General features: G+C 40.8%; 1 protein-coding gene across 1 annotated transcript in view; it reads right to left on the bottom strand.

The window, feature by feature from the left end:
• Positions 1-1,532: 1,532 nt before the first annotated feature.
• ANO4 (anoctamin 4) overlaps positions 1,533-23,834 on the bottom strand; it is a 124,980-nt gene continuing 102,678 nt past the window's right edge. The window contains exons 17-28 of the mRNA XM_060279725.1: positions 23,025-23,189; positions 21,571-21,607; positions 19,767-19,878; positions 18,357-18,414; positions 16,401-16,498; positions 14,156-14,298; positions 12,853-13,005; positions 11,580-11,727; positions 7,127-7,246; positions 5,646-5,751; positions 3,010-3,210; positions 1,533-2,142 (exon numbers count right to left, since the gene is read on the bottom strand). Coding sequence (XP_060135708.1) covers positions 3,019-3,210; positions 5,646-5,751; positions 7,127-7,246; positions 11,580-11,727; positions 12,853-13,005; positions 14,156-14,298; positions 16,401-16,498; positions 18,357-18,414; positions 19,767-19,878; positions 21,571-21,607; positions 23,025-23,189 — 1,332 coding nt within the window. The 3' untranslated portion in view covers positions 1,533-2,142; positions 3,010-3,018. The remainder of the gene's footprint in view (positions 2,143-3,009; positions 3,211-5,645; positions 5,752-7,126; positions 7,247-11,579; positions 11,728-12,852; positions 13,006-14,155; positions 14,299-16,400; positions 16,499-18,356; positions 18,415-19,766; positions 19,879-21,570; positions 21,608-23,024; positions 23,190-23,834) is intronic.

The following is a 23,834-nucleotide window of genomic DNA, read 5'->3' as shown; positions in this document are numbered from 1 at the left end:
CATACAGAGGGCATTGTGCGTCTGTCCCTGCCATCTTGACACCCAGCTTTATTTCTCTGTTTTACTGGAATTGGAAGAGGCAATCACTTTTTGAGCTGGTGCCTTGGTGCAGTTGTGGACCAACGAAATAGATACTGATAAAATTGATACCTTGCAGTTGAACAGTTTCCAGGACCGGGAACCAGGGAATGTACCAATTTTGGAGACAACCACACACTCTTTAATGAAACAGGTACATAGCTTGGGGTGCTCCTAAAGCCACCTCTGTCACTGGAGGCTCGGGTAACCTCTGTGTTGAATATCAGCAACAATGATTTCAGTAGGAAGTGGAACCGAGCACTGTAATAGGAGGAAATGAAACAAACTAGTGGACTTGAAGCTCAGTTTCTGTACCTTTCTGGATCAGCTTCAAAGCAAATTACAAAATGGATTATATCAAGGAAGGCATCCTTCCTTGGCAGCCTTGCTTTTTCTTACAGCCTAGTATAGCCCTGCCAGTACTCCCAAACATGCAGCAGGTAAATTTGGCTGCTTTAATCAAATTAATAGCTTGATTAGTGGATTCATCTCCAGAGGGGCATCCAATTATAATCTGGATGGCTTGCATTGCCTAAGATATGCATTGTACACATGACTTTCAACATCACCTTTGTTGGGGTAATCTATTTTGACATCTTTTATGATGCTTCTGGGCTCCCTGCTTTGCTTTCAAAGCTGAAGCAATTCAGGCAGTACCAGAGCAGAGCATCTCCCAGGCCTTTGAAGATAGCAGGAGTCAGCCACTCCATCTCCACAACTCTCCATCACTAGTCAGACAGCTCTTGAACAATCCTGACAGTCTGGGCAGCAGTGGGTTCTTAGGAGCAGAGGCCAAGTATTTCTCAATAATGACTCTATACTGTTACTAACATGCCTCCCACTCCTCCACCTCAGGGTACCCACAGCTTGTTTCCTTGAAATATAGTCTCCCCATATACATGACTGTTGAAACCACTAAGATCAGGCATAGGCAAACTCAGCCCTCCAGATGTTTTGGGACTACAACTCCCATCATCCCTGACCACTGCTCCTGTTAGCTAGGGATGATGGGAGTTGTAGTCCCAAAACATCTGGAGGGCTGAGTTTGCCTATGCCTGACTTAGATTTTCAGAGGAAACCCTATTGGTGGCACCATATCTTACAAATTCCTATAGGGTCATGTGATCTGCAAGGTTGCATTTTACATGGTTGCCCCTGTAGTCTGGAACACTCCCCTCTGCAAGAGAAACCAGGAAGAATTTGACTGGGAGAGTATTCCAGAACCACGGCAGCACTTCAATGCTCCTGTAACTTGTGCTCACTCACCAAATATCTTGAAATTGCACCAAGAGGAAGGTCTTCAACGATCTTAATTCTCAAGCAGGCCTATATGGGAGCAAACAGTCTCAAAGGTGACCTGATCCATCACATGATCAAATTTAAATAGACATATATCATATTAAATATCCAATAACTTAGATTTTTAAAATAATTTTTGAAGACACAAAAAGCAAGAATTTTATCCATAATTTATTTTTAAAGCTTATCACATTATTGAAGCATTAAACATGGCTTTATGTTGATGGTATATTTTAAGTGTGAAAATTTGACATTCTTAACCATAGGGCTTTTTTGTTTTTTGTTTTGCTATATACAATAAACAATCTCTATATACTTTATATATATTATACATATGTATGATATATAATATCTTCCCTCAAAAAAATGAAAACAAAGAGCTACCAAATATGTAATCAGTGTGTCTGATATACATGGTACTTTAATAGGAGATGTTATAATACCCATTGCTAAAGTACCCAGATTTTTTATGTTGAAAAAGTGACAAGGAACATAATGCAAAAGAGTAGCAAACAGGCTGAAAAATAGTCCACGGTATATAAGTTTCTTGATTTTAAAAATGAGTTGCATGCTTGTTTAGAATGGCATATGAATAGCAATCATATGCAGACTGCAAGATGATTTCACAGTAAAACTCCTTGACATGTTCTGTCCTGTTTGCTATGTCAGATTGTGGCATGCATTGAGGTTGCATCTTTTGTTCATTCTCTTGAAGGTAGTGTTCTCGTGGAACTGTAGTAAGCAAATGGAATATAAGTATCCTACCTGCAAATGTCAGCAGCAGCAGCAGCGACAACAAAAAATAGTATCCAGTCAGGAAAAGAGGAGACACAATTCATGTATTCAACCAATTAGCAAGGATATTGCATTATGTACACACAAGTTGTGAAATTAAGCAAATGTGAATCTCTTAACTGGATTCAAGGCCGCAATTTTTGTCTTTGGAGGACTGTAATTGGATTGCATATATTTTAATCTTATAAAGGACAAAAGGGGAAACTTGTTGCTTAGAAAGAGGACCCATTATCAAACAATATGCCTCACTGTGAATAATGGCAGCAACACATTATGCTGATCCTTCAGACTGAGATTTATGATGTAAGCTCAAAAACACACAATAATAAAAGGTAACTTATGTCGGGCCAATAGAACAAATTATTTTATTCAATTTATATACCACCCTTCTTCATCCGTAGATCACAGGGTGGTTCAGAACACAAAAGTACATATTAAAAATAAGAACAAACCAAAATAAATTACATTTTATTAAGCCAATGCAAAGTTGTTTTCAGAAAACCTACCTTACAATCTATTCCTGTGTTTTATTGAACAAAACCTACATACCACTCAGAGTTTTTAATCACCAGGAAACAAAAGGAGTAAACTGATGCTAGAAGTACTACAGGATGGAGCTTGCATGTGGGCAGGACGGTCCCCTTGCCTGGCCAATCCCATGGCAATGATTGGCTGAGGTAGACGGAGACCTCCAGGTATCCAGCCTGGGGAGGATGAGGCCAGCCCGAACTACCAGGAGTCGCATTGGGATCCGGGGGGCTGCACGCGACCGCGCAAAATTATCTGGGCAATTTGTTTCACACTGCAATAACTGATGTATCATTTAGAAATGCTCACCCAGCTTAGTTACGGCCACTCGTTGTGATAAGATTTCCCATTTTTCTTCCTTTCCTTCCGCTCCTTCTGTAGACGCTCCAGTTCTGCTTCATACATCATTTCCTGGATCAGATACTTTTCCCTTCTCATACGATCCCTCAGATCTTTAGGAAGATCTGGGATTAAATAGGAAATCAAGTGTTTTATACAAAACACCAGGTGCTGTAGAAAACAAACAAACAGGTTTTTAACATTTGTAAATTAAGCATAAAAGTTCAACAAGATGTGGAATACTTCTAAATAAATACACCCAGCTAAGAAAAATCTGTACGAATGCAGTCTTTGCAATTGCCTCTCTATTTACACATTCACATTTTGTTCCATCTCTTAGGAACACAGGAAACTGCCAAGTGCGACCACCAGTCCATCTGAGCTCAGTATTGTCAACATTACCTGGAAACAATTGGGTAAGCTCAGTGAAAAAGCACAGGCTTTTTCACTGAGCTATAACACATCTCCATACTTTTTTCCATTTTTCCATTTTCACTTCCAACAATTCTGTTGAGCATAAGAATGGTTAATACTGATAAAAAACACAACCTGTACTGTTTCATACAGTACAGTAAGCCTGCAACTTGTGATTGCAACCTTACATGGTCTGGGGGAAATAAATAAATGGGGAGCCACAGTTCTTTGCTCTCAGTTTATTTATATTTCCCCCCATCAGTGCACCCAGCAGGTATTCCTCACTTACCAGGCTTCGGTAAGGGAGTGAGAGGGCTCTGACAATGTCCCACAGCCCTCGTGCCACCTTCCCAAAGGTGGGCTTTGTGAAGAAGGCATGAGGGCTCTGGGACGCTGCCAGAGCCCTCTCACTGCCTTCCCAAAGCCGAGTAACGGAGGCACCTGACTTTAGGTAGCGGGTGGAAAAGCTCTGCCAAAGGACACTGCCCAAGGAATCTTTGGCTCCCAAACTAGGGGCTCTTCATTGGGACCACTCCACAAGGACTGAGCAGAAAGTTTAACCATGAGCTCAGGTTCAGATGTTGTGGTAGGCCAGACCTTTGGCAACGGAGGGAAAAAAGGCTGGGGGTGAGCAAACAGGCTATAAGGACCCTGGTTGCCTCTTGGGCCCCGGTGACAGAGCTGCTGACCCTATTCAAATCCAGGGCTACACCCTGGTAACCAACCAGGGCTTTTTTCAGCAAGAATCTCTTCCGGCACCTCTCAGGTGGGCGCCATTGCCATTACGGTATAAGAGAACAAGGGAGGCGTTCATGGTGAGTTCCAGCACCTCTTTTTCTAGAAAAATAAACCTGGTGACCACTGTGCCTGAGGCATAGCAGAACTGCCTCTTAATGGAGGCAAGCTGGAAGATTTCAGTAAACTGCCTAAATAATTTAATTAAGAAAAACTCTGGGGCTAATAGTGCCTCATATCCACTTTGAGGTTTTCCTCCTACAATCAAGCAGTATAATTTTAAGAAATAAAAATAAAATATCCCACATTTTTTACTATTTAAGGTTGTTTTTATAGTATCTCTTCAAAATGACATTCTCACCAAATGCAACAGTAATTCCCAATCCCCCCACCAGCATTTCAAGCATCTATTTGGATAATCATTGCTGTTACATACCATCTGTTTCATAGCAGTTTTCCTCTTATATTTATGTTCAAAGCAAACTTGTGTGTCTCCCCACAGATAGTCTTATGTCTCGCCTCCACTTGATCATGAATTCTTTTACTTGTTCTGATTAAGTATCATATTTAAGAAGCAATTTCCAAATCTTTGACAGTTAATGGTTCTTAGGGTTTATCAGTAGTTTTTCAAATTATGTTAATTCTCTTAAACTAGGATTGCCTCTTAATATTTATTTATAACTGAATTTATCTGAAAATACTCACACCATGGTGGACTTCGCTGGTTTAAATAGTCTTTAATTTTTAATTATTTTTAATTATTCAGTCATGCTCCCACATTTTGGATTGCTGGAGTTTTCATTTCATTCACAATAAAAACAATTATGTTGCAACAGCTTATTTGACAAAACTAGTCAGAAACAGCATACTAACAATATGGGAAAATGGAAGTACAATTAAATGCAAAATGACAGTAATTACAAATGATTCTTTTACCGAGAATTATACAATACACTGACTACAAACATTTGAACAAGTTTCTGCCTTAGCACATAATACTAATACTAAATTGAATATCCAGAATGCTAAGAAAAAGAGGATAATAACTATTTGATTTTCCTTCCCTTTTCTCTGATAGTAAGAAAAGGATGTTTTTTAAAAATACAACATTTAGGTTACCTCACAAATTCAAAAATTGGGATTTAACCCTGAAACTGACCAGCATGCTATGTACAATAAATCCTATGCTATGCTGAGATCTGTTGCACATAATAATAATAATAATAATAATAATAATAATAATAATAATATATTATTATTTATACCCTGCCCATCTGGCCAGGTTCCCCCAGCCACTCTGGGCAGCTTCCAACAAAATACTAAAATACAGAAATCCATTAAAAGCTCCCCTAAACAGGATATCATTCTTTCCCCCTCATCTATAGAATGAAAATTGATTTCTAAACCCAACATGAAGTTTGGATGTCTGCAAAATTTGTTTTAGTCCCAAAACTTACCTCAAATACAATAATAAAAGCCAACCGTGCAGCTAAGACATGCCAAAACTGTAGCGTATAGCCGTAGGGCACTGGAGCATGAGGGGGGTCACGATAGTCTCTGTACCTAAGAACAAAACAAAACAGGAAGTTAGCCTTGTCCATCTCAGTGCAAGGAATGCCAGGCCATAAATGCAAGAGCATTCTCCCCTAGGTCTGTTGGCATCGGCATCTGAGCAGGCAACGTGGAAACAAAATGTTGGACTAGGTGGGCCTTTGGCAGGCAAAGAAGTGGCAACCCTGCACATCTGAAGGAGTTCAACCTATGCATGAGGCTCCTCTAGGGCTACAACTGTCTTTTTCACTCCACTTCTGCCTTGCTGAGCACGCAGTGCTCTGGTTCTATACCACCAATTGAGGGAGAGAAAAGAAGCAGATAGACAATGGGGATCTGGAAGCAGAACTGCTTCTGGGCCCATGATCCTGTTCTGAGTACTGCTGTCTATCACCATAGATTTGTCAGGTTGCAGTGTCTGTTGAAACCATGTCCTCCTCCTACACACCCGAGTAAGGAAGCTTAGCAGCAGTGCAAAATAAACTATGTTTAATCTACATGAACACAAACAACCCCGTTTTCCAATATCTTTGTCTAGACAACTATTGAAGTGCAAAAAAAGCAGCAACAAATAGCGATATGATAAAAAATCTTATAGAATCTTTCAACTTTGCATATAAAAACTGAGCAGGGTAAATGGCCACTTTCTGCTCTTTCAATTCTTTCTTTTCTCCCCCCACCACCCAGATTCTGCTTACTCACCTCCTCCATTGTTTTCTGGGTTTAATGTTAGTACTGTGATGTATTTTCACAGGCTGAGAAATTATAGGGGTTACAATTATCTTCCCTGCCTTCAAAATTTAAAGCCAGAATATGGAGAATACAGTGGGGGGACAGGTCTATGGCCAACTCGGGAATTCATGGAAGAAGAATTTAACTGCAGTCTTCCTGATTCATAGCTCAAGCTCCTGGGCAGCTGTAAATGGTGCAATGGGATGGTAGCACTTGCCTGACGCCCCTGGTCAGTGGGCTCCTGCTGCTTACCTGGAGGGAAAGTGGAGTGGAGAGCAGGAGCTCCTACGATTCACTAGTACGATTCACTAGCTATACTGATACTAATAATACCAAAATACCAATAGAACAGAGATTATTCACATGGCAGTGAAGGTAAAGGGACCCCTGACCAGCTTCCAGGTCATGTGGCCAGCATGACAAAGCCGCTTCTAGCAAACCAGAGCAGAGCACGGAAACACCGTTTACCTTCCCGCTGTAGTGGTACCTATTTATCTACTTGCACTTTGACGTGCTTTCGAACTGCTCGGTTGGCAGGAGCTGGGACTGAGCAACGGGAACTCACCCCGTCGCAGGGATTCAAACCGCCAACCTTCTGATCGGCAAACCCTAGGCTCTGTGGTTTAACCCAGTAGTTTCGTATATATTTCTTTACCTGCAATATTTTAACGGCGTGCCGGAGAACTCACTTCCATTTGATGATGGTTCTGAACGATGTTCAAAATCGTACACTAGAAAAACTGATAAACTTGCATTAACGTAGCCAACCATACACCTGGGAAACAAGAATTTTTTCCATTTAGTACATTCGGTCTTTTAACTTTAGGCTTGTTTCAAAACCCATGATACAAAACTCATGATAATCCATGTCCATGGGAAGACCTGTCTCTCATAATCTTCTATCGGTGGTAGCTAAGCCTCCAGTTGATAAATAGCTTTCCACAATCAATGTTCAGGTTATCCAAATATCTGTTGCTGAGATTTATGGTATTTTACTGCAGAACCACAGGAGGAAAAATGCAGATCTCAACTTTGAAGACTTATTTTCCGAACAATAGTTTATATAATTTTTTAAGAAGCAAATCCCACAATCTATGGAAAACTATACATTGGAAGAGATACCCAGGTGTGCAGGGATCATAGCTGGAGTGACTACACAATCTTTTCAGACCTAAATGAATTAATGGGCTGAGAGAAATTATATTGCTTTTCACACGTTTTGGGGGGAGAAACAATGTTCATATTAAATCATTTCCCTAGAAGATCAATTTTATTTTACAGTTATTTATAACCAGCAAGGCTGTGCTGAATGCTTGATTATGAACATGGGCTACTCAGGGTGGGGGGTGGGGAATTATCCCCACACCTACCGTGCTTAAATCTTTTGCACTGAGATTTGGAGCTTAAGTGGCTATTACACTGATACCGTTTTGCACTCCTCCAACCCAACTCACTCAATGTTTTCTAGTACAGTGGTACCTCGAGTTACAAACCCTTCAGGTTACAAACTCTGCTAACCCGGAAGTAGTACCTCGGGTTAAGAACTTTGCCCCAGGATGAGAACAGAAATCGCACAGCGGTAGGAGGAGGCCCCATTAGCTAAAGTGGTACCTCAGGTTAAGAACTGTTTCAGGTTAAAAACGGACCTCCGGAACGAATTAAGTTTGTAATCCAAGGTACCACTGTAATATGAGCAAGGGTGTTTTTCTCCCTTCTCCCATAGTATTTGAACCTGGGGCCATACAATGAAGCTCCGGGCAGACAGAAGGAATGGCTTCTTTACACAGCACATAGTTAAAATTCATTCACCACAAGATGTAGTGATGGTCACCAACTTGGATGGCTTTTAAAAAAGGATTAGACATATCCGTAGGATAAGCGTATCAGTGCTTAGCTACCAGTATGCCTCTGATGGAAATGACAGGAAGAGTGCTTCTGTCTTCCTTGCAGACTTCCCACAGTCATCCGGTTGGCCACTGTGAGACTAGATGGGCCTGTGGGGGCCCTCTAGAGCTGCTAGGAGGCCCTTTATGGCAGTGCCCCCAACCAAGGAGATGTGACTTCCACCATTGCTTTCCAAATGGTACTGCAGAGACACACTTTTCTTTGTGTGTGTGTGTTGGGGGGGGGCAGTACAGGGCGGTCTGTGCAGAGCTTGTACTCAGCTGCCCCCATCCCAACCCCCCACTGCACAGGCCTGGATACAGGAAAGGTCAGTATGTTGAGGGTGCATAAGAACGATTTTGCCCCCTTTTGAGCTCTCCTAGTTCGGCTAGGGCTTAAGAACAACCTTTTGTTTCAACTCCCTTCAAGCCAGTACAGTCGTACCTTGGTTCTTAAACAGAATGCATTCCGGGAGTCCGTTCAACTCCCCAAACCATTTGAAAACCAAGGCCAGAACATTCACTTCCGGGTTTTGATCATTCGGGAGCCGATTTGTTCGGGAGCCAAGGCGTTTGAGATCCAAGGTACAACTGTATTCATAAAGACTTGAAAAATCTCAAGCTGGAAAAATAAAATGATTACCTGCCTCCAGCTCATTTCGATTTTCTACTTTTTAATCAGAAATGGATAGCATTTAGCCAATACCCTGTACCCACTGCAAACTTTTTCCCACTCCCCTGTGAAAAGCGTGACTTGTTCAGATAGATCTGCAAGCATGGCATGTTGATGGGGGCGGGGGCGGTGAACACTTCCGTCTGTGAGCCAAACATCTCAGAAACAAGAGTTAATAAAATCAACATTCTAGCCAAGTGTGACTGATGATCACTTATGGATCAGTATTACTAACACAATAGTTTTGCAAGCAAAGCGCAACCACCGACTTTGGGGAATGAAAACTACTGAATTACTGAAATATTTATATTTTACATTTCTTTCAGCAAAATAATGCCACAGTAAATTATACTTTGTCCTATCTTGTTCCTGAGTCAGCTCCGAGAAGACCTGCATATTCCCACTATAAAGGCAAGCTGGCAGGAACAGAACAGGCTGAAAACCCTTACACAGTACAATTCTAAATTCCTCTCTCTCCATTTCGTCGTGCTGGCAAAAGAGACAGGAAAAACCAAACCTTCAAATGCCCTGCAGTGATACACAACTTTAGGAAGCCTGACAACTCAGAAATCAGACCCAACTCATTATGTAAACAGAACATTTGTTTCCTCTCCAACATGTACCGAAGTGCCAAATCCTTGACAGGCTAATGAGTTAGTAGTGCTGTCAATCACAAGTTGTAACTTTAACTGTTCATTTTCTGCCACTATGACAAAACTACAATGGCACCCAAAATATAACATCAATGAATTCATTCCTGTGCATGAAAAAAATGAAAATTTTATACATCTGAATGCTTAATGGGAGTTACCCTTTGTGAAACATGGCTTAGCTTCCTAGGTTACGGTGTTAAGGCACCCAGAAGGAACAGTTCCCAACACATAATGCCAATGAAATGAAGGGTAAACTTTTGAAATAGAAAACTAGCAACAGCATCAGTTCTATGAATTTTTGTCTTATTATACACCACACTATGGAAGCTTCAGTCACCTCAGTCTTCATTAAAATTATGGGATGGCTAAAAACTGCAGTAGTAGACCCTAAACATATGTTCTGGAAAAACATCAGGAAATGGCAGGAGTCTCTCTTTCCATTCCTCAAAGAGAGCTTCTGGGAGTAATACCTTTTTGTTATATTTATTGTTTCCCACAAAATATCAAACAACAAATCCTTTGGTAATTGGCTGATTTTGTCTCCTATTACTCTTTGGCTTGCTTCTGGTATTGTCTTCCAAAATTGATGGATAATTTAGCAGTACCACCAGTTATGTAGAAAATCTGCATTGGGAGCATTACACACTACCAAGATTTTTGTACTTTGCAGAACTTATAATAGCATTGTTCTAGTTACAGGTAGGTAGCTGTATTGGTCTGACATAGTCGAAACAAAATAAAAAAAAATCTTCCCAGTAGCACCTTAGAGACCAACTAAGTTTGTCATTGGTGTGAGCTTTCGTGTGCTTACCAATGACAAACTTAGTTGGTCTCTAAGGTGCTACTGGGAAGAATTTTTTAATTTTGTTATAATAACATTGGTAGAAAACTTTGCATTGCTGTAGTTTTCCCTATTTATTGCCGCATTAGGCAAAAAGACTTTTTTTTTTATCTCGTTCCTTATGTTATTTGAAGCAAAACAGGAGTACAAAAAGCTGGATGAACTTTCAAGAGATGCTCGTGGAAGGCACTAAGTTATGGAGATCTGGGCGCAATCCACACTGAAATCCCTTTTGTTTTTGAGGCATCGTGGTACTGACATTTTTCACCAATGCAATTGCCACTCAAGAGGCACACTATATGGAGCACACTGCTGAATCTCATTTGCTTATAATGCATTCTGTGCTGCATGCCACTGCAAAGGGCAATAAATACCTGGGAGGGTCTTTATCACAAAACTCTATGGCAACCATCACTGCAGTTAGTTGTAACTGTGCAGTGCTTGAAAGCTAACTCTTAAAAACACATGGATGTGTTAATCCAAGTTAATAGAGAGATCACCCTCTGAATTACTTTGCACAAGGGTGAATAAGAAACTGTACACAAACACACCTCAGATAAGGATGTGGATGTGGGTACACCACAACTGCATTTCCCCTCCCCGTGAATAGTAAAAGTTGCATGGAAAGGCCATTTAAGTTAAGCACAGGTGCCTACTGAAAAGCAGCATTAAAAAAAGCCATCCAGTTGTTGGAGGATAAAACTTCCTTTCCACAGGTCCACTCTCACCCAGCTGATGCAATAGAGAGAGAAGATGATGAAGAAGGATGCCAAGCCAGTTCTGTAGGCTCAAAGTCTCTCCCACTTATAATAACAAAAGCAGCAGGGTTTGACTGGAAATCCACAGCTAAAGAGTAATGCAATAAGTAGAAAGGTGGTTACAAAAATTGCTTTTAAAAAAATAGCCTGAGAAGTCATGGAATCAAGAAGTTGAAGTGGTGCTATTATTACAGGTTGGGGGGAATGTACTGTGTACCTCCTGAGCAAGCAAGAAGCAAAATGTTCATGTAGACTGGGCCTGGGATGACCTTACTTCATGTTTCTATAATTAAAACTTACTTTTGTCCAGCCTCCCCTTGACCTGCACATGGTCCATATTTGTAAGCGTAGACAAGCCGAGGGATAAAATCCGAAGTTACAGCAATAACAAATGCATTTGTGATAACTGAAAGAATTCCTATACCTTCCAGAATTCCATACCAGATTCCTGTGTAATAAATAAAATGCTGTGTTAGTTCCAGGAACAGCAGAAGAAGTAGCATTTCAAATGCAAATACAGCTGCAACTTATTAGTACAAGTGCCATATAATGTTGGTTCTACATTTGCAAGGCATCTGTCTTTCAGTGCGGCAGCAGCTATGCTTTGAAACTCTCTGCCTATTGACATTAAGCTGGCGATCTTGCTATATTGTTTTAAATACCCACTGAAAGCTCTTTTAAAAAAATTCTTTTAAAAGGTTTATAGGTCACTTAATCATAAAACAAAGAAATAAAACAAATATAAATATTTACTGCTTAATAGGCAGATAGGAAGCTGATTTACACCAAATCAGATCACTGATCCATCTAACTCAATACTATCAACACCAGAGGTCGACAGCCTTTTTGGACTAGAGGGAACATTTTGAATTTTGAGAGAGTGTACTGGGCAGCCCATAGCAAAATGGTGTGTGGCAAAACACAAAATGGCCATTCTGTATAGGGCTTTGTAACACCAGCATCATGAACTTAGCATGGTAGCTACTGCATTTTTCTGTGTATAAGTTGAGGTTCTTTTATTTAAAAATTATGCTTAAAATTGGCAGGCATCTTATACATGGATAGTGGAGAGGTGGGACGGGCGATTGGCGGCTGCCGTGAGCAGGAGATGTGTCAGTGGCATTTTTGTTGGTGATTGGTGGGTTCGGCAAGGTCAGCTGGCTATTTGCTGCTGTAGTTTTAGGGTGGGCGATTGCCGCTTGCTAACGATTGGTTGGTTCATCACTGTGCATGTGATTGGCTGTTTTGGTCCTGCGGGTGAGCTATTTTCGGCAACTCCCCCCCCAAAAGTTAAACAAGTCTGGGCAAACCCCCCCCCCCGAAATAAAGCTCAGCAACTGTGGGCAATCTCCCCCCAAAAGCTCTTTCAGCAGTGGTGTAACATGATGGTGACAGTCTACCCTAAAGAGCAGTCAAGTCTCAGCATTTTGCACTAGATGCAGATTCTGGGGCAACCTTAGGGGCAGCCCCACACAGGGAGCATTACAGCAGTCCAACCTAGAGAACAACTGAATGTGTGAGCAGATTGTGGCATTGAGCAGACGCTTTAAATTCATAATGGTAAACAGCTTACCTATATCTTTGGCTCTTGAAGCTAATGGCCGCCTCCACTGTGTAACAAATTTGTATGCATCAAGCCGGATTTCAATAATATTGTTAAGTAAGGCCAGAAGTGGAGCAAGTGGGAAAGCTGCCACAAAGATGGTTGTGAATCCAAACTGAAGAACTGCGAAAGGGTGAGAATGAGGGACACACTCAGCCATACACTGGAAAACAACCCAAAATTAGAGTGCTGACTTTGGGTATATCTGCACCATTGATCCATCTTAAGTTGTCCCATGTTGTCAAAAATTTCTTGTTCTTGAGCTTTAATGAACATGAGAGACAAATGGAAGACCTGGGTTCCCACTATGCTTTACTGTCTGGTAAATTTACTTGTTTTTTAACCCATGACTTCATTGAGTAAGGTGGATGGCTGACCAGAAGCCCTCCAAATGTTGTTAGATTCTAACTCCCAACAGCCTCAGCCAGCATGACCAATGGTCAGTGACAATGGGACTTTGCTTCCAACGAAGTCTGGAAGGCCACAGATTAGTGACTATGGTGTCATGCCTACTGTTTCAAGTAGTTGATTTAAGTGTTTAAATACCCCTGCTAGCTTGCACTCCAACTTACGACTCAAAATTTCAAGCTAGATCAAAAACACATTGCAAGGCCTTGAGTGTGGGGGATAATTAAAACAAGAATGGTTTTACTCCACTGCAGCACCTTGTGCCATATTGTTGACTCCATATAGAAGTGAATAAATCACCATTCCCAGAATTGGGCGATTGTCCTAAAGTAATCTACTGCAATTCAATGCTCTTCATATATTTTGGACTAGAACTCCCACCAGTCCCAGCCAGCATGGGCGATGGTCAGTTATGATGGGAGCTGTAGTCCACAACATATAGAAGGCACCTGGTTAGGGAAGGCTGCCCTAAGCTATATTTGTCCTAGTCTAAGGCAATAATAATTTTATAGACTAAATGCAGTAATGCTCTGGATTGTTATACTAAAATAATACATTCTTGTTGTTTGGGAGCAGTGGAATGAAGCATGATATACAGTGGTACCTCGGATTAAGAAAAACTATTCAGTATGAGAACTCTGCAAAACCGGAAGTAGTGTCCCAGTTTGCGAACTTTACCTCTAAGAACGGAATCCGAATGATGGAAGGGCACCGGCGGCGGGAGGCATCATTAGGGAAAGGGCGCCTCGGTTTAAGAACGGTTTTGGATTAAGAACGGACTTCCAGAACAGATTAAGTTCATAAACCAAGGTACCACTGTATAAATGACCGTGATGAAGCAATTTACACATAGAGTTTTTCATACTCATTTCTAGATATTCCTCAAAGAGTCCATAGGCATTCATGGACTGAAGGTTGTAGTCTTTCTCCCACTGTGGGAAGTTTGCTTTTCGCAGTGAACCGTGCTCCTGTCGCAATCTTCTTCTGGTCCACCAGTTCTGAATTAACCTGCATATGTGGGGGGAAATGCCATTTTTTCTAACCAACTGATTTCAACATTGTCAAATGCCTCTCCTCTACCACGCCATACTTGTGTTTGCAAAACAGGACAGTTAGTGGGTCCACTCTACTCCTGTTAGTCCATATATAAGACATCCTGCTGTTTGGGGTATCTGCACACTACTTGGATCAATAAGGTTATATAAGGAGAGGATGAAAAATGCTGGAAGGTCTGCAGGCATTCAGGTGCCATGAGTAACCCATAAATATTAGGCACAAAGTCTGTTATGTGACTAACTCCAGGTTCCACAATATCCATTGAAAAAAATAAGTGGGGTTGGAGTCAGACCAGTCCAAATGCAATTTTGTCCTTTGTCTCTGTTTATTGTATTAAAAGAGATTGAACAGCAAAGTTAGTTAGAACACATATTCATGTAGGAAATGTTACAAATTAACACACCAAGCAATTCATGACATAGACATGTTTTTGTAATGCACAGCTGATTGTGTAGATTAATAGCCATGGTTGACCACAAACCAATGTTGTTACCTCCAGATAATATAAAAGGAAAAAAAGAGAATACATACACGTTTTGGTCTGATTGATTGGTTTGTCAGAAGAGGAAGCATGTTCAGATGTGTGGAGTTCCTTTAAAAAGGGTGTATTTGTAAGGACTGAATGTTCAGTATGCTAAGAGGCAGAGATAAGTGGGGAAGCTAATAACTGCAGTACATGCTGTCTGCTAACAAGTGAACCAAGTGCTGATGCAATAGGTACAACTCAGGACATTATACAGGAAGCCATAAAAGATTTATAAGTTACTCTGTGCAACATACACAGCTGCCCTTACTTGGAAATAAATCCCACTGAAATTAGTGAGACATTCTTCTTAAGTATACAGGGCTAAGACTGGGCTGTCAGACTCCAAGCCAAAAGCATGGTTTCTAAAACATTGATGTATAAATCAGCTTACCTATTTCAACAGGATTTTAACTGAAGCACTACTAGGTCCTATACACTACTTCTAAAATCAGCAGTATTGATTTAGTGATGTAAAATATTTCAATCCATGTATCAAACTAGTATATATTTTATTGAATGACATTGTATACATTGCAGCAGCCTTTGGCTATAAGCAATAAACTTGACTGACAATCCATTTTCTATATATAAGGAGTTCTGAGCTATTTAATTATTTGTCATTTTGTAGTTGGGTATTATTTATACCATTATGTTTCAACATGTGTATGTTTTAATCAATTAATTACAATGTATTTTATTTTATTGTATAAAACACAGGTGAATGGGTTCTATCTTCTCTTCTCAGAGCACTTTCCCTCCTATCTCTGTTTTTTGGGTGTGTGTGTGTGTGGAATGAATTTTATAGTACTATATAAATAATCTGCTTGCAAAACCATAGATAACAGGGCAAACCAATGCACGGGCGGGCAAGCTTCTCTTTCAGATACTCCTTTTGTAAGGTCAAATCTTTCACAGAATAGTCCTGCTACACTGACACTATCCTAAGTAGAATGGCTGTCAGACAAATACACGAATGAATAAAAGACACACCAATCATGGTTTAGCACCCCATCTTAGCTGCCAAGTATCCCGTTTTTTGCGGGAAACCCCCGGATTTTAATCCATTTCCTGCTGTTCTCCTGAATGGCGAAAAATCCCGGAAATCCCCCAGATTTCCTACCTGCCAGGGAGCCTCCATTTTGGGTGCCGCTCTGCCCATGTATGGGCACCGGAAATCGGGCAGACCAGCACCGGAAGTTGCTTCTACGCATGTCCAGTGGCCATCTTGGTGGTGGCCGCATGGTGGCGGCCGTCACCAAGATGGCTGCCGCCATGCGGCCACCACCAAGATGGCCACCGGGCATGTGTAGAAGCAACTTCCGGTGCTGCTCTGCCTGATTTCCGGTGCCTACACATGGGCAGAGCGGCCCTGGAAGTTGCTTCTACGCAACTTCTGGTGCCGCACCGCTGCTGATCCCACATTTTTCAGCCGGAGACTTGGCAGGTATACACCCCATACAATCTGCAAGCAAGCAACAGTTGAAAACAAGGATTTTAAAAAATAAAATAAAATCCCACAGTTACTTACGGGTAGCCTAGTTCCATGAAGTTGTTCCAGGTCTGCTTTAGCACCATTATAATACCCATTTGCATACAGAGATCTATAAGGCATCCACTAGGGTGGCACTGTAAGGGGAGGAGGGAGGGGGCAAGGAGCAAATAATGGGCCATCAAAGAGTAAAAATAGTTTGCATATTAAATTTATATTACAAATCATGTTGCAAGTTCAAGGTTCAGTGACAATGTAATCCTATACATGTTTAGGCTACGCAGAAGTAATTCCTATAACAGCCGCAGGGAATCCCCAGTCCGCAGCCTCATTAGGTGCAGCAGGTCTTGGTCATTTGGCCCATGAGGCCAATTTGGTCAAGCCACGTCCATCCGACCGACACCAAATGTCACATATGGAAGGTTGGGCTGAAAGGGATTTCACATGTGTGTGGACATATCACATCCACACCATATATTTAAAGTGTGTTGCTTCTCCCAAAGAACCCCCCGTGTCCATCAAGGGCCCTGGAAATTGTGGCTCTGTGAGGAGCAAACTACTGTCCTCAGGATTCTTTGGAGGAAGCCATATGCTTTATATTGTCTGGTGTGGATGTGACCATATCTGTGCTGTATCTAATGGCTGGTTCAAATGTTCAGTTGCTGAACAGTTACAGTTCTTCCACACAACCATTCATAGAAGCCAACTCCTACGGGCCATGGGGGGCAATAAAATAATTGAGGGGGCTGAGCTGCCCTTGCAGTTGATGCACATTCCCATTCAAATGGTGTGTGTGCACTGCATCATGTGATCGATTGTGCAGGGCGGGGCTTACCTGTGCCCCCACAGTGTTTTATTCAAGTTGGCACCCCTGTCATCATTATCACCTTACTTCTCATGAGAACATTCCAATCACCCCCAATTTTACAGCAAAGTACCTCAGATAAATGGTGACCTCTTCTACAGTTCCACCTGGAAGCCCCCAAGGGCAGACTGTTGCTGATCCCACTCCCCTAAGCCCCCTCTTCTGCTGCTCTGATAAGCCAGTGTCCTCCTGCTTCCGCAGCATGTTATCCACGGCCCCCATGAAATAAACATGGGGGTGCGCTACACAAGAGGCCCACTACCAAGGGCCCCCACAACCTGGAGCCCTGAATCTCTATGTGAGGTTCATAACATGCAGGTTGGGTGCTTTCAGATAGGTATTTCTTTGGTGGGATTAGTGCACGCATGTTTCCCAGTGCCCACGCAACATCATCAGAATAAAAACACCCACCAGGACTGAATCCAGATTAACCCTTTCCTTGGAAAAGTGGATAACTTGTTGTTGTTTAGTCGTTTAGTCGTGTCCGACTCTTCGTGACCCCATGGACCAAGCAAAAAATAAAATAAATAAAAAACCAAACAAACAAAAAACCTGTTTATGGCACCTCAACAATCTAAGCACTCGCTGCCACTTCTTTTTGAGGTGTTAAGTTTTTATGAGGGACATGACTTTTTAAAAGTGTTGGCACTTTTCAAAGGAGTGTCTCCCCTTGTGACAAGTGATATGGTAGTGTCATGTGAGAGGACAGGGGCACCCCAGCAACTGAACATCTTAACTGGTTCTAGAAAGGAAGGAAAACAAAATGTAGTAGGGTCCCACTTCTAGCAAAAGCCATGATGTCATCCTTTAGATTGCTGTTGTTGTTCAGAGAGGGATTTTTAAAACCCTCAAAATATTCATGAGGTTCAGTTGAAAAGAAGCAACAAGTGATTTGTCTATTAGCTCTTAAATTCATCGCTCAACGATACACTAGTTTTTATCTATTTTTATTTTATTTAACATTTCATTGCCATTTTTAATTATAAAACTATGTAATATATTATATTCAATCACATATATTTTAGACATTCCTATTTTCCAGAGTGAATCATTTAGCTTCCATAGGACAGTATTTGACCCTAGTTTGTACCAGTTGCAGCACTGTAAATTTTCCTCAATATGCCACTTACCTCTTCTAGTCTCCATCTGTTTATCAGCCTCAAGTAGGCACCAGGGTGACCTGTAAATCTTCAACATAAGAGAAACCATCATCCCTTTTGTGTTAGATTTCTGATCACAACAGGAAAAGACCAAACACAATCATTCCAGCTATATTCTTCTAAGGGAAATGACATTAAATATGCATTTAAATTGCATTTCTAAATATGCATTTAAATTAAATTATGTCTGAATATATGATAAAGTCATTATTGATAGTCGGCATAGAGAGGTTATTACTCTGAGCAAATGTTTACCCACAGTTCCTTTCTGGAACTTCAGTGTTAAAATGCTTTGTACCTAGCTGGAAAACCAGGATGTGCAGTTCATCATGAACAACTCCTGTACAAGTGGTAAGTGTGGATATGAGCTATTCTACAAAGATCAAATTAGGTTGCCTAGAAAACTTTCCTGATAGATTGTAGTTGTACTGGAATGCTGATATTCTTGCTTGCCCTGAGCTTTTATATAATAATAAGTTTCACATCTTGAATAAAAAATAAATTTAAAATGCAACTTCTACCCTGCTCTATTAAAAACAAATGCTTTGCAACAGGTGCCAATTTTCTATCCAACTTCTCTTAAGTAAATCTTAGTTTTCAGGTGTTTGTAGACATACCCAACATTTCACATTAACATTCATTATCAGGTTCCATTAACAGGTACCACGGATGTAATAGACAGTAAAGAGTAAAAATGGAAAGTCTAAAGGCAAAATCCTGCACTTAACATCTTGTACCCAACAGCACAGGGGATACAGAAAAGTACGTTAGGCAATCTGTATGTAAACTACGAGAATACTCTTTCTTATCCTCTCCCCCTCTACTTCTTAACTCAATCATGCCAGTCTGCAACTCATTTTGTGCTTTACTGATTGGGGCAAGGGGTTGTTTCTATTTTGTTATATTTTATTGATTGTGGTGTTTTCGTTGTTATGTTTTATTTTGTAATCCATCCTGTGATCATAAATTGGTATGATAGGCAGCATAAAATTAGGTTCAATTTGTTTACTCTGAGTATGAAGATAACCCTTTAAATGTTAACCACTTTTAAAAATTAATCTAGACAGCAGCAGAATTTGAAAGGATTTCTGTAAAATATTATACTCCAGCATAGATATTATTTATGGTATATTTAACACAGGAGTCACCAATGTGGTGCCCTGCAGATGTTGTGGGACCCTCATTGCCAATAGTCCCAGCCAACTTAGCTAATGGTATGAAATTATGTGAGCTTTACGTCCAACAATATCTGGAATGTACCATGTTGATGACCTCTGCTTTAGCACTTAAAATTAACATCAATTCCATCTTTCCACTCCACCTCCCTTGATAGTTTTCTACAGCTTCCCAGGCAGGCACAATGCACATTTTTAACCTTACCTTCCAAGAAAGAATGCTATATAAAAAGTAGAGCTGTTCAGATTGACAAACTGAAAAAGGAACATTTTCAAAGTGAAGCTGTTCTCCCACTCAGATTCAGTCCGAGGTTGCTCTGTAAAAAAGGGAGAGCAGATTTTTAAGACATGTAGTCAGATTTAATTGTCTGATAAGTTTTATTAAAAACTCTCCAGAGCTTGCGCTGTATTTGCAAACATGACTGCTGATCTTGCAGCCCAATCCTCGTTCAGATGCAGAATGTCTGGCTCCAGTTGCCTGAGAGCACTAGCATGAGAGGGCTATTGTCCTGCTTGCGGGGTTCTTAAAGATGCTACTGGTTGACTACTTGAGAAACAGAATAGAACTGCACAAAACGGGCCTTTGGTCTTTCTGATTCAGCAGAACTCGTCTTTCGCTCTGATAAATGGTTACTCAGACATAAGCCCCACTGACTTTAATGGGTTTCAAAGAGTGAGGCACTGGATTCCACATTTAAGAACCAGACAACGCAAATTTTATCAGTATGCAAGCAAAAGCAAGGGATGCTTAAAAATTCTACTCTGGGATCCTCTACCTGGTTTTGTGAATCGTAAATTTGCCAGAGGATACACATTTTGTTCTGTTTCAAATTGCCAAACAGAAAGACTACCTGGCATTTCCATGTTTATAGAAGTCTTGTACACTGGGTTCACTTCTGCCGTATACTGTAATTAAATTGACAGAATGTGCTCTAAGACACTGGATTATAAATTTCAAACCGGCAGTCGGTTTGGAGAGGACTTTGCTTCTTAATTAATATTCGTTAGTGTGACTTGGAGACCAGCAATTCAAACACCCACTCAGGCATAGAATATGCATGCCACAGAGACCCTGGGGTGAAAGGGGGGGGAATCAAGCTTGAGAAATAATGAAACATCATATTTGCCTTAGAGAATACTGGTGTGTGTGTGGGGGGGAAATATTCCAATCCACAGTGGAGTCATTTTGCTACAGCAAAAGACTTGAGTGCCTTTCTGTCCCAGGATCGTGGCTCTTAAACTCTTTGTATCTGTTCTGGGATCTATTCTGACAGTCAACTCTGCATAAGTAGGTGAAGGAGTGTGCTGTGCAATATTGTTTTCCCCTTCCACTCCCCTGGTATTCAGTATACATACTGGCTCTATGAACAGGATTAGTGTGTGAAATACAAAATAAATTCATGAGATCCTAAGAGATATGCCAGGAACTGAATCTGGAACCGAGGGCTGGTTCGAGACTTTTGGCTTCCCAGGAGCTAACTATAAGGTAAAAGCCAACATCTCATCCCTACCATGAGCAGAGGTCTACTGGACTGGCACATCTCTATACTCCAACAACTCAACATCTGTCAACTGGGGCAGTTGCCTAAATGTGTCTAATGGTAGGGCTAACAAGGCTGGAACCTTCTACATGCAAAGCACGTGCTCTAACATTAAACTACGATCCCTCCTCTTAAACAGCACTTATTTAAGGAGATGCTATCTTTCATACAAAAAAAGGGCAATGAAGAGCTAATTAGTACAGGCCAAGGGATGCATTTGTGTACTAACTGCACACACAAAAGCTGGTACATACCCTTTTGAGGCACAGAGTTGTAACCTGGGCTTAAATTTTTAGTTGCGTAATTGAAAAAATATAAAATGAATATTACGGGAAAATATGCATAGTATCTATTGGAGGTAGAGAGTGCACACTGAGGTGAACTTGCACAGTCCGATATAAACCTTCATTCGTGAAGAATGGATTTAAATGTTATCCAATATGTTGCTTCATTTTTATTATTACTTACCTAAATTTGTAAGAAAAAGAGCAACCTTTTCATACAACTGCAACAAAACAAGAAACAACATCTAAATATATTGTAATGTAATAACATAAATTGCATTTTTGAAAAGAACATCGTATCATTTGCCCTACAACCCTCCCTCCTCAATCCTTCCTCATTGGTACAATGACTATTATGTGAGAAGTACTTTTTTATTTAAAAATGAACTTGGGTTCAGGCTAGAACTATTTCAAAAATCCTGCCGGACAAATGTCTCTTGGCACTTACACTGTGTCTATGTCTCTGAACCAGGAGAACACACACAGAGCTGCCTTGGAAGAGCGTTTTGCCTTAGAAAGCAGGGGATAAATTAATTAAATAATAAACAAATAATTTCAAAGCTAAAACTGTATCAACCAGTTGTTGGGTGGGAAAGAATTATTTGCTGAGGATGTCAGCTTTTGATAAGGTTTCAGGTTTTCAAAAGAGTTCCTTGCGCCATGGGCCATTTAGCCTTGGAAAGGTTTATGAAAGCAGACTTCCTTCCATACCACTAAGGTCCCTGGCTAGATTGAGGCTTATGTTCTGTATTGGGTATTCCTCCTAGATCTTTCAAATGCTAGTTGAGCTTTTAAAATCCCTGAACCTCTTTCTCCACCACTGAATTTTGTCATGCCACCACCACAATATTTGGGGTTCTCTTACCGTATTTTCAAATGTATGGAAAGCAATACTGATACAGTAGGTGCACCACAATTCAATGCTGTGTCCAATTGGGCTTACTCTCCAGGAAGCGTGTGGAGGGCTGCGGCCTAATAAGCAATTGTTTCTCTGAGATAAAGGCAGTGACAATTTCAATGGAAGCTCTGCAGTTGTCTTAGGAGATATTTGCTTGAATGTCCTTTAATCAAGACATCTAATCTTGTCAAGACAAATGCATATACGAATAAATTAATGCGAACTGTATTCTCTAGCACAGGGTCTCCAAACTAAGGGCCGGGGGCCGAATGCGGCCCAATCGCCTTCTCAATCCGGCCCGCGGACGGTCCGGAAATCAGTGTGTTTTTACATAAGTAGAATGTGTCCTTTTATTTAAAATGAATCTCTGGGTTATTTCTGGGACCTGCCTGGTGTTTTTACATGAGTAGAATTTGTCATTTTATTTAAAATGCATCTCTGGGTTATTTGTGGGGCATAGGAATGCGTTCATATTTTTTTTCCAAAATATAGTCCTGCCCCCCACAAAGTCTGAGGGCCCCCTGCGGAAAAAGTTTGCTGACCCCTAATCTCTTCATTGCTCCTAAACTCGTAGTTGCTACATTATTTATTTAGAATTTTACTGAAAGTCCTTTCAACTAACATGTTTTCTGTGTAGGCTAGAGCTGAATTTAAAAAAGTTGAAATGCATTCTTATTCTTTTTTTAAAAAAATGTACAAAACTGTTTGAAATGTCCTCAAATATTATTCTCTCTACTTACAACATTCAGTAGCATGATGATGCAGAAGTTGATGCATACAGCAGTCCCGGTAGTTGCAACCTGAGAGTTATTCCTGATTAAAGCCCATTTAAAGGCAGCAAAAGTGCTGACAGTCACGACACGGTAAATAACAATGCCAAAAACAGCAGCTATCACCACACAGATCTAAAGGGGCAAGGGAAGAACAGATAGAACAGACTGAAAATCAATCCACTAATAATAATTTTTATCCCGCAATTGTCAAGAAGTGAAGACTAAATCCAAACATCCCAGTGATGTATTCTGATTTTCTCAAGAAGATTAAGACAATGGTGGTGTATGATGTGTGTGGGCTATGGGACAATTCTGCAAGCTACTTGTTCTTCTTGTATGTTGGATTGCTTCCACATCTTAACACAGGCACCCCCAAACTTCGGCCCTCCAGATGTTTTGGACTACAATTCCCATCATCCTTGACCACTGGTCCTGTTACCTAGGGATCATGGGAGTTGTAGGCCTAAACATCTGGAGGGCCGCAGTTTGGGGGTGCCTGTCTTAACAGAATACCATCTTCTTGTCCTGTGTCCAAAATACCAAGTCTGCAAAAAGCCAATTAAATCTAGCCATATAATTTCTTCTTCGTACAACACCCCCAAATTATTACAATTAACCATCAGCACCGCCATTATCTTAATCACACTTAGAGGGCTTTCTAGACTGTGGTGTCCTTGACATGGAAGACCCTCCCCAAGGAGGTTTAGCTGCTATCTTCTTCAATATGTCAAGGATAAACTTTCCAATTTGCCCAGCATTTTTTTAAAGCTTTGCTGA

Source organism: Zootoca vivipara, chromosome 10 (assembly GCF_963506605.1).
Source record: "Zootoca vivipara chromosome 10, rZooViv1.1, whole genome shotgun sequence".
In the NCBI taxonomy this organism is placed as follows: Eukaryota; Metazoa; Chordata; class Lepidosauria; order Squamata; family Lacertidae; genus Zootoca; species Zootoca vivipara.
The sequence above is the reverse complement of the archived record's forward strand: the minus strand, read 5'-3'. Positions and strand labels throughout refer to the sequence as shown.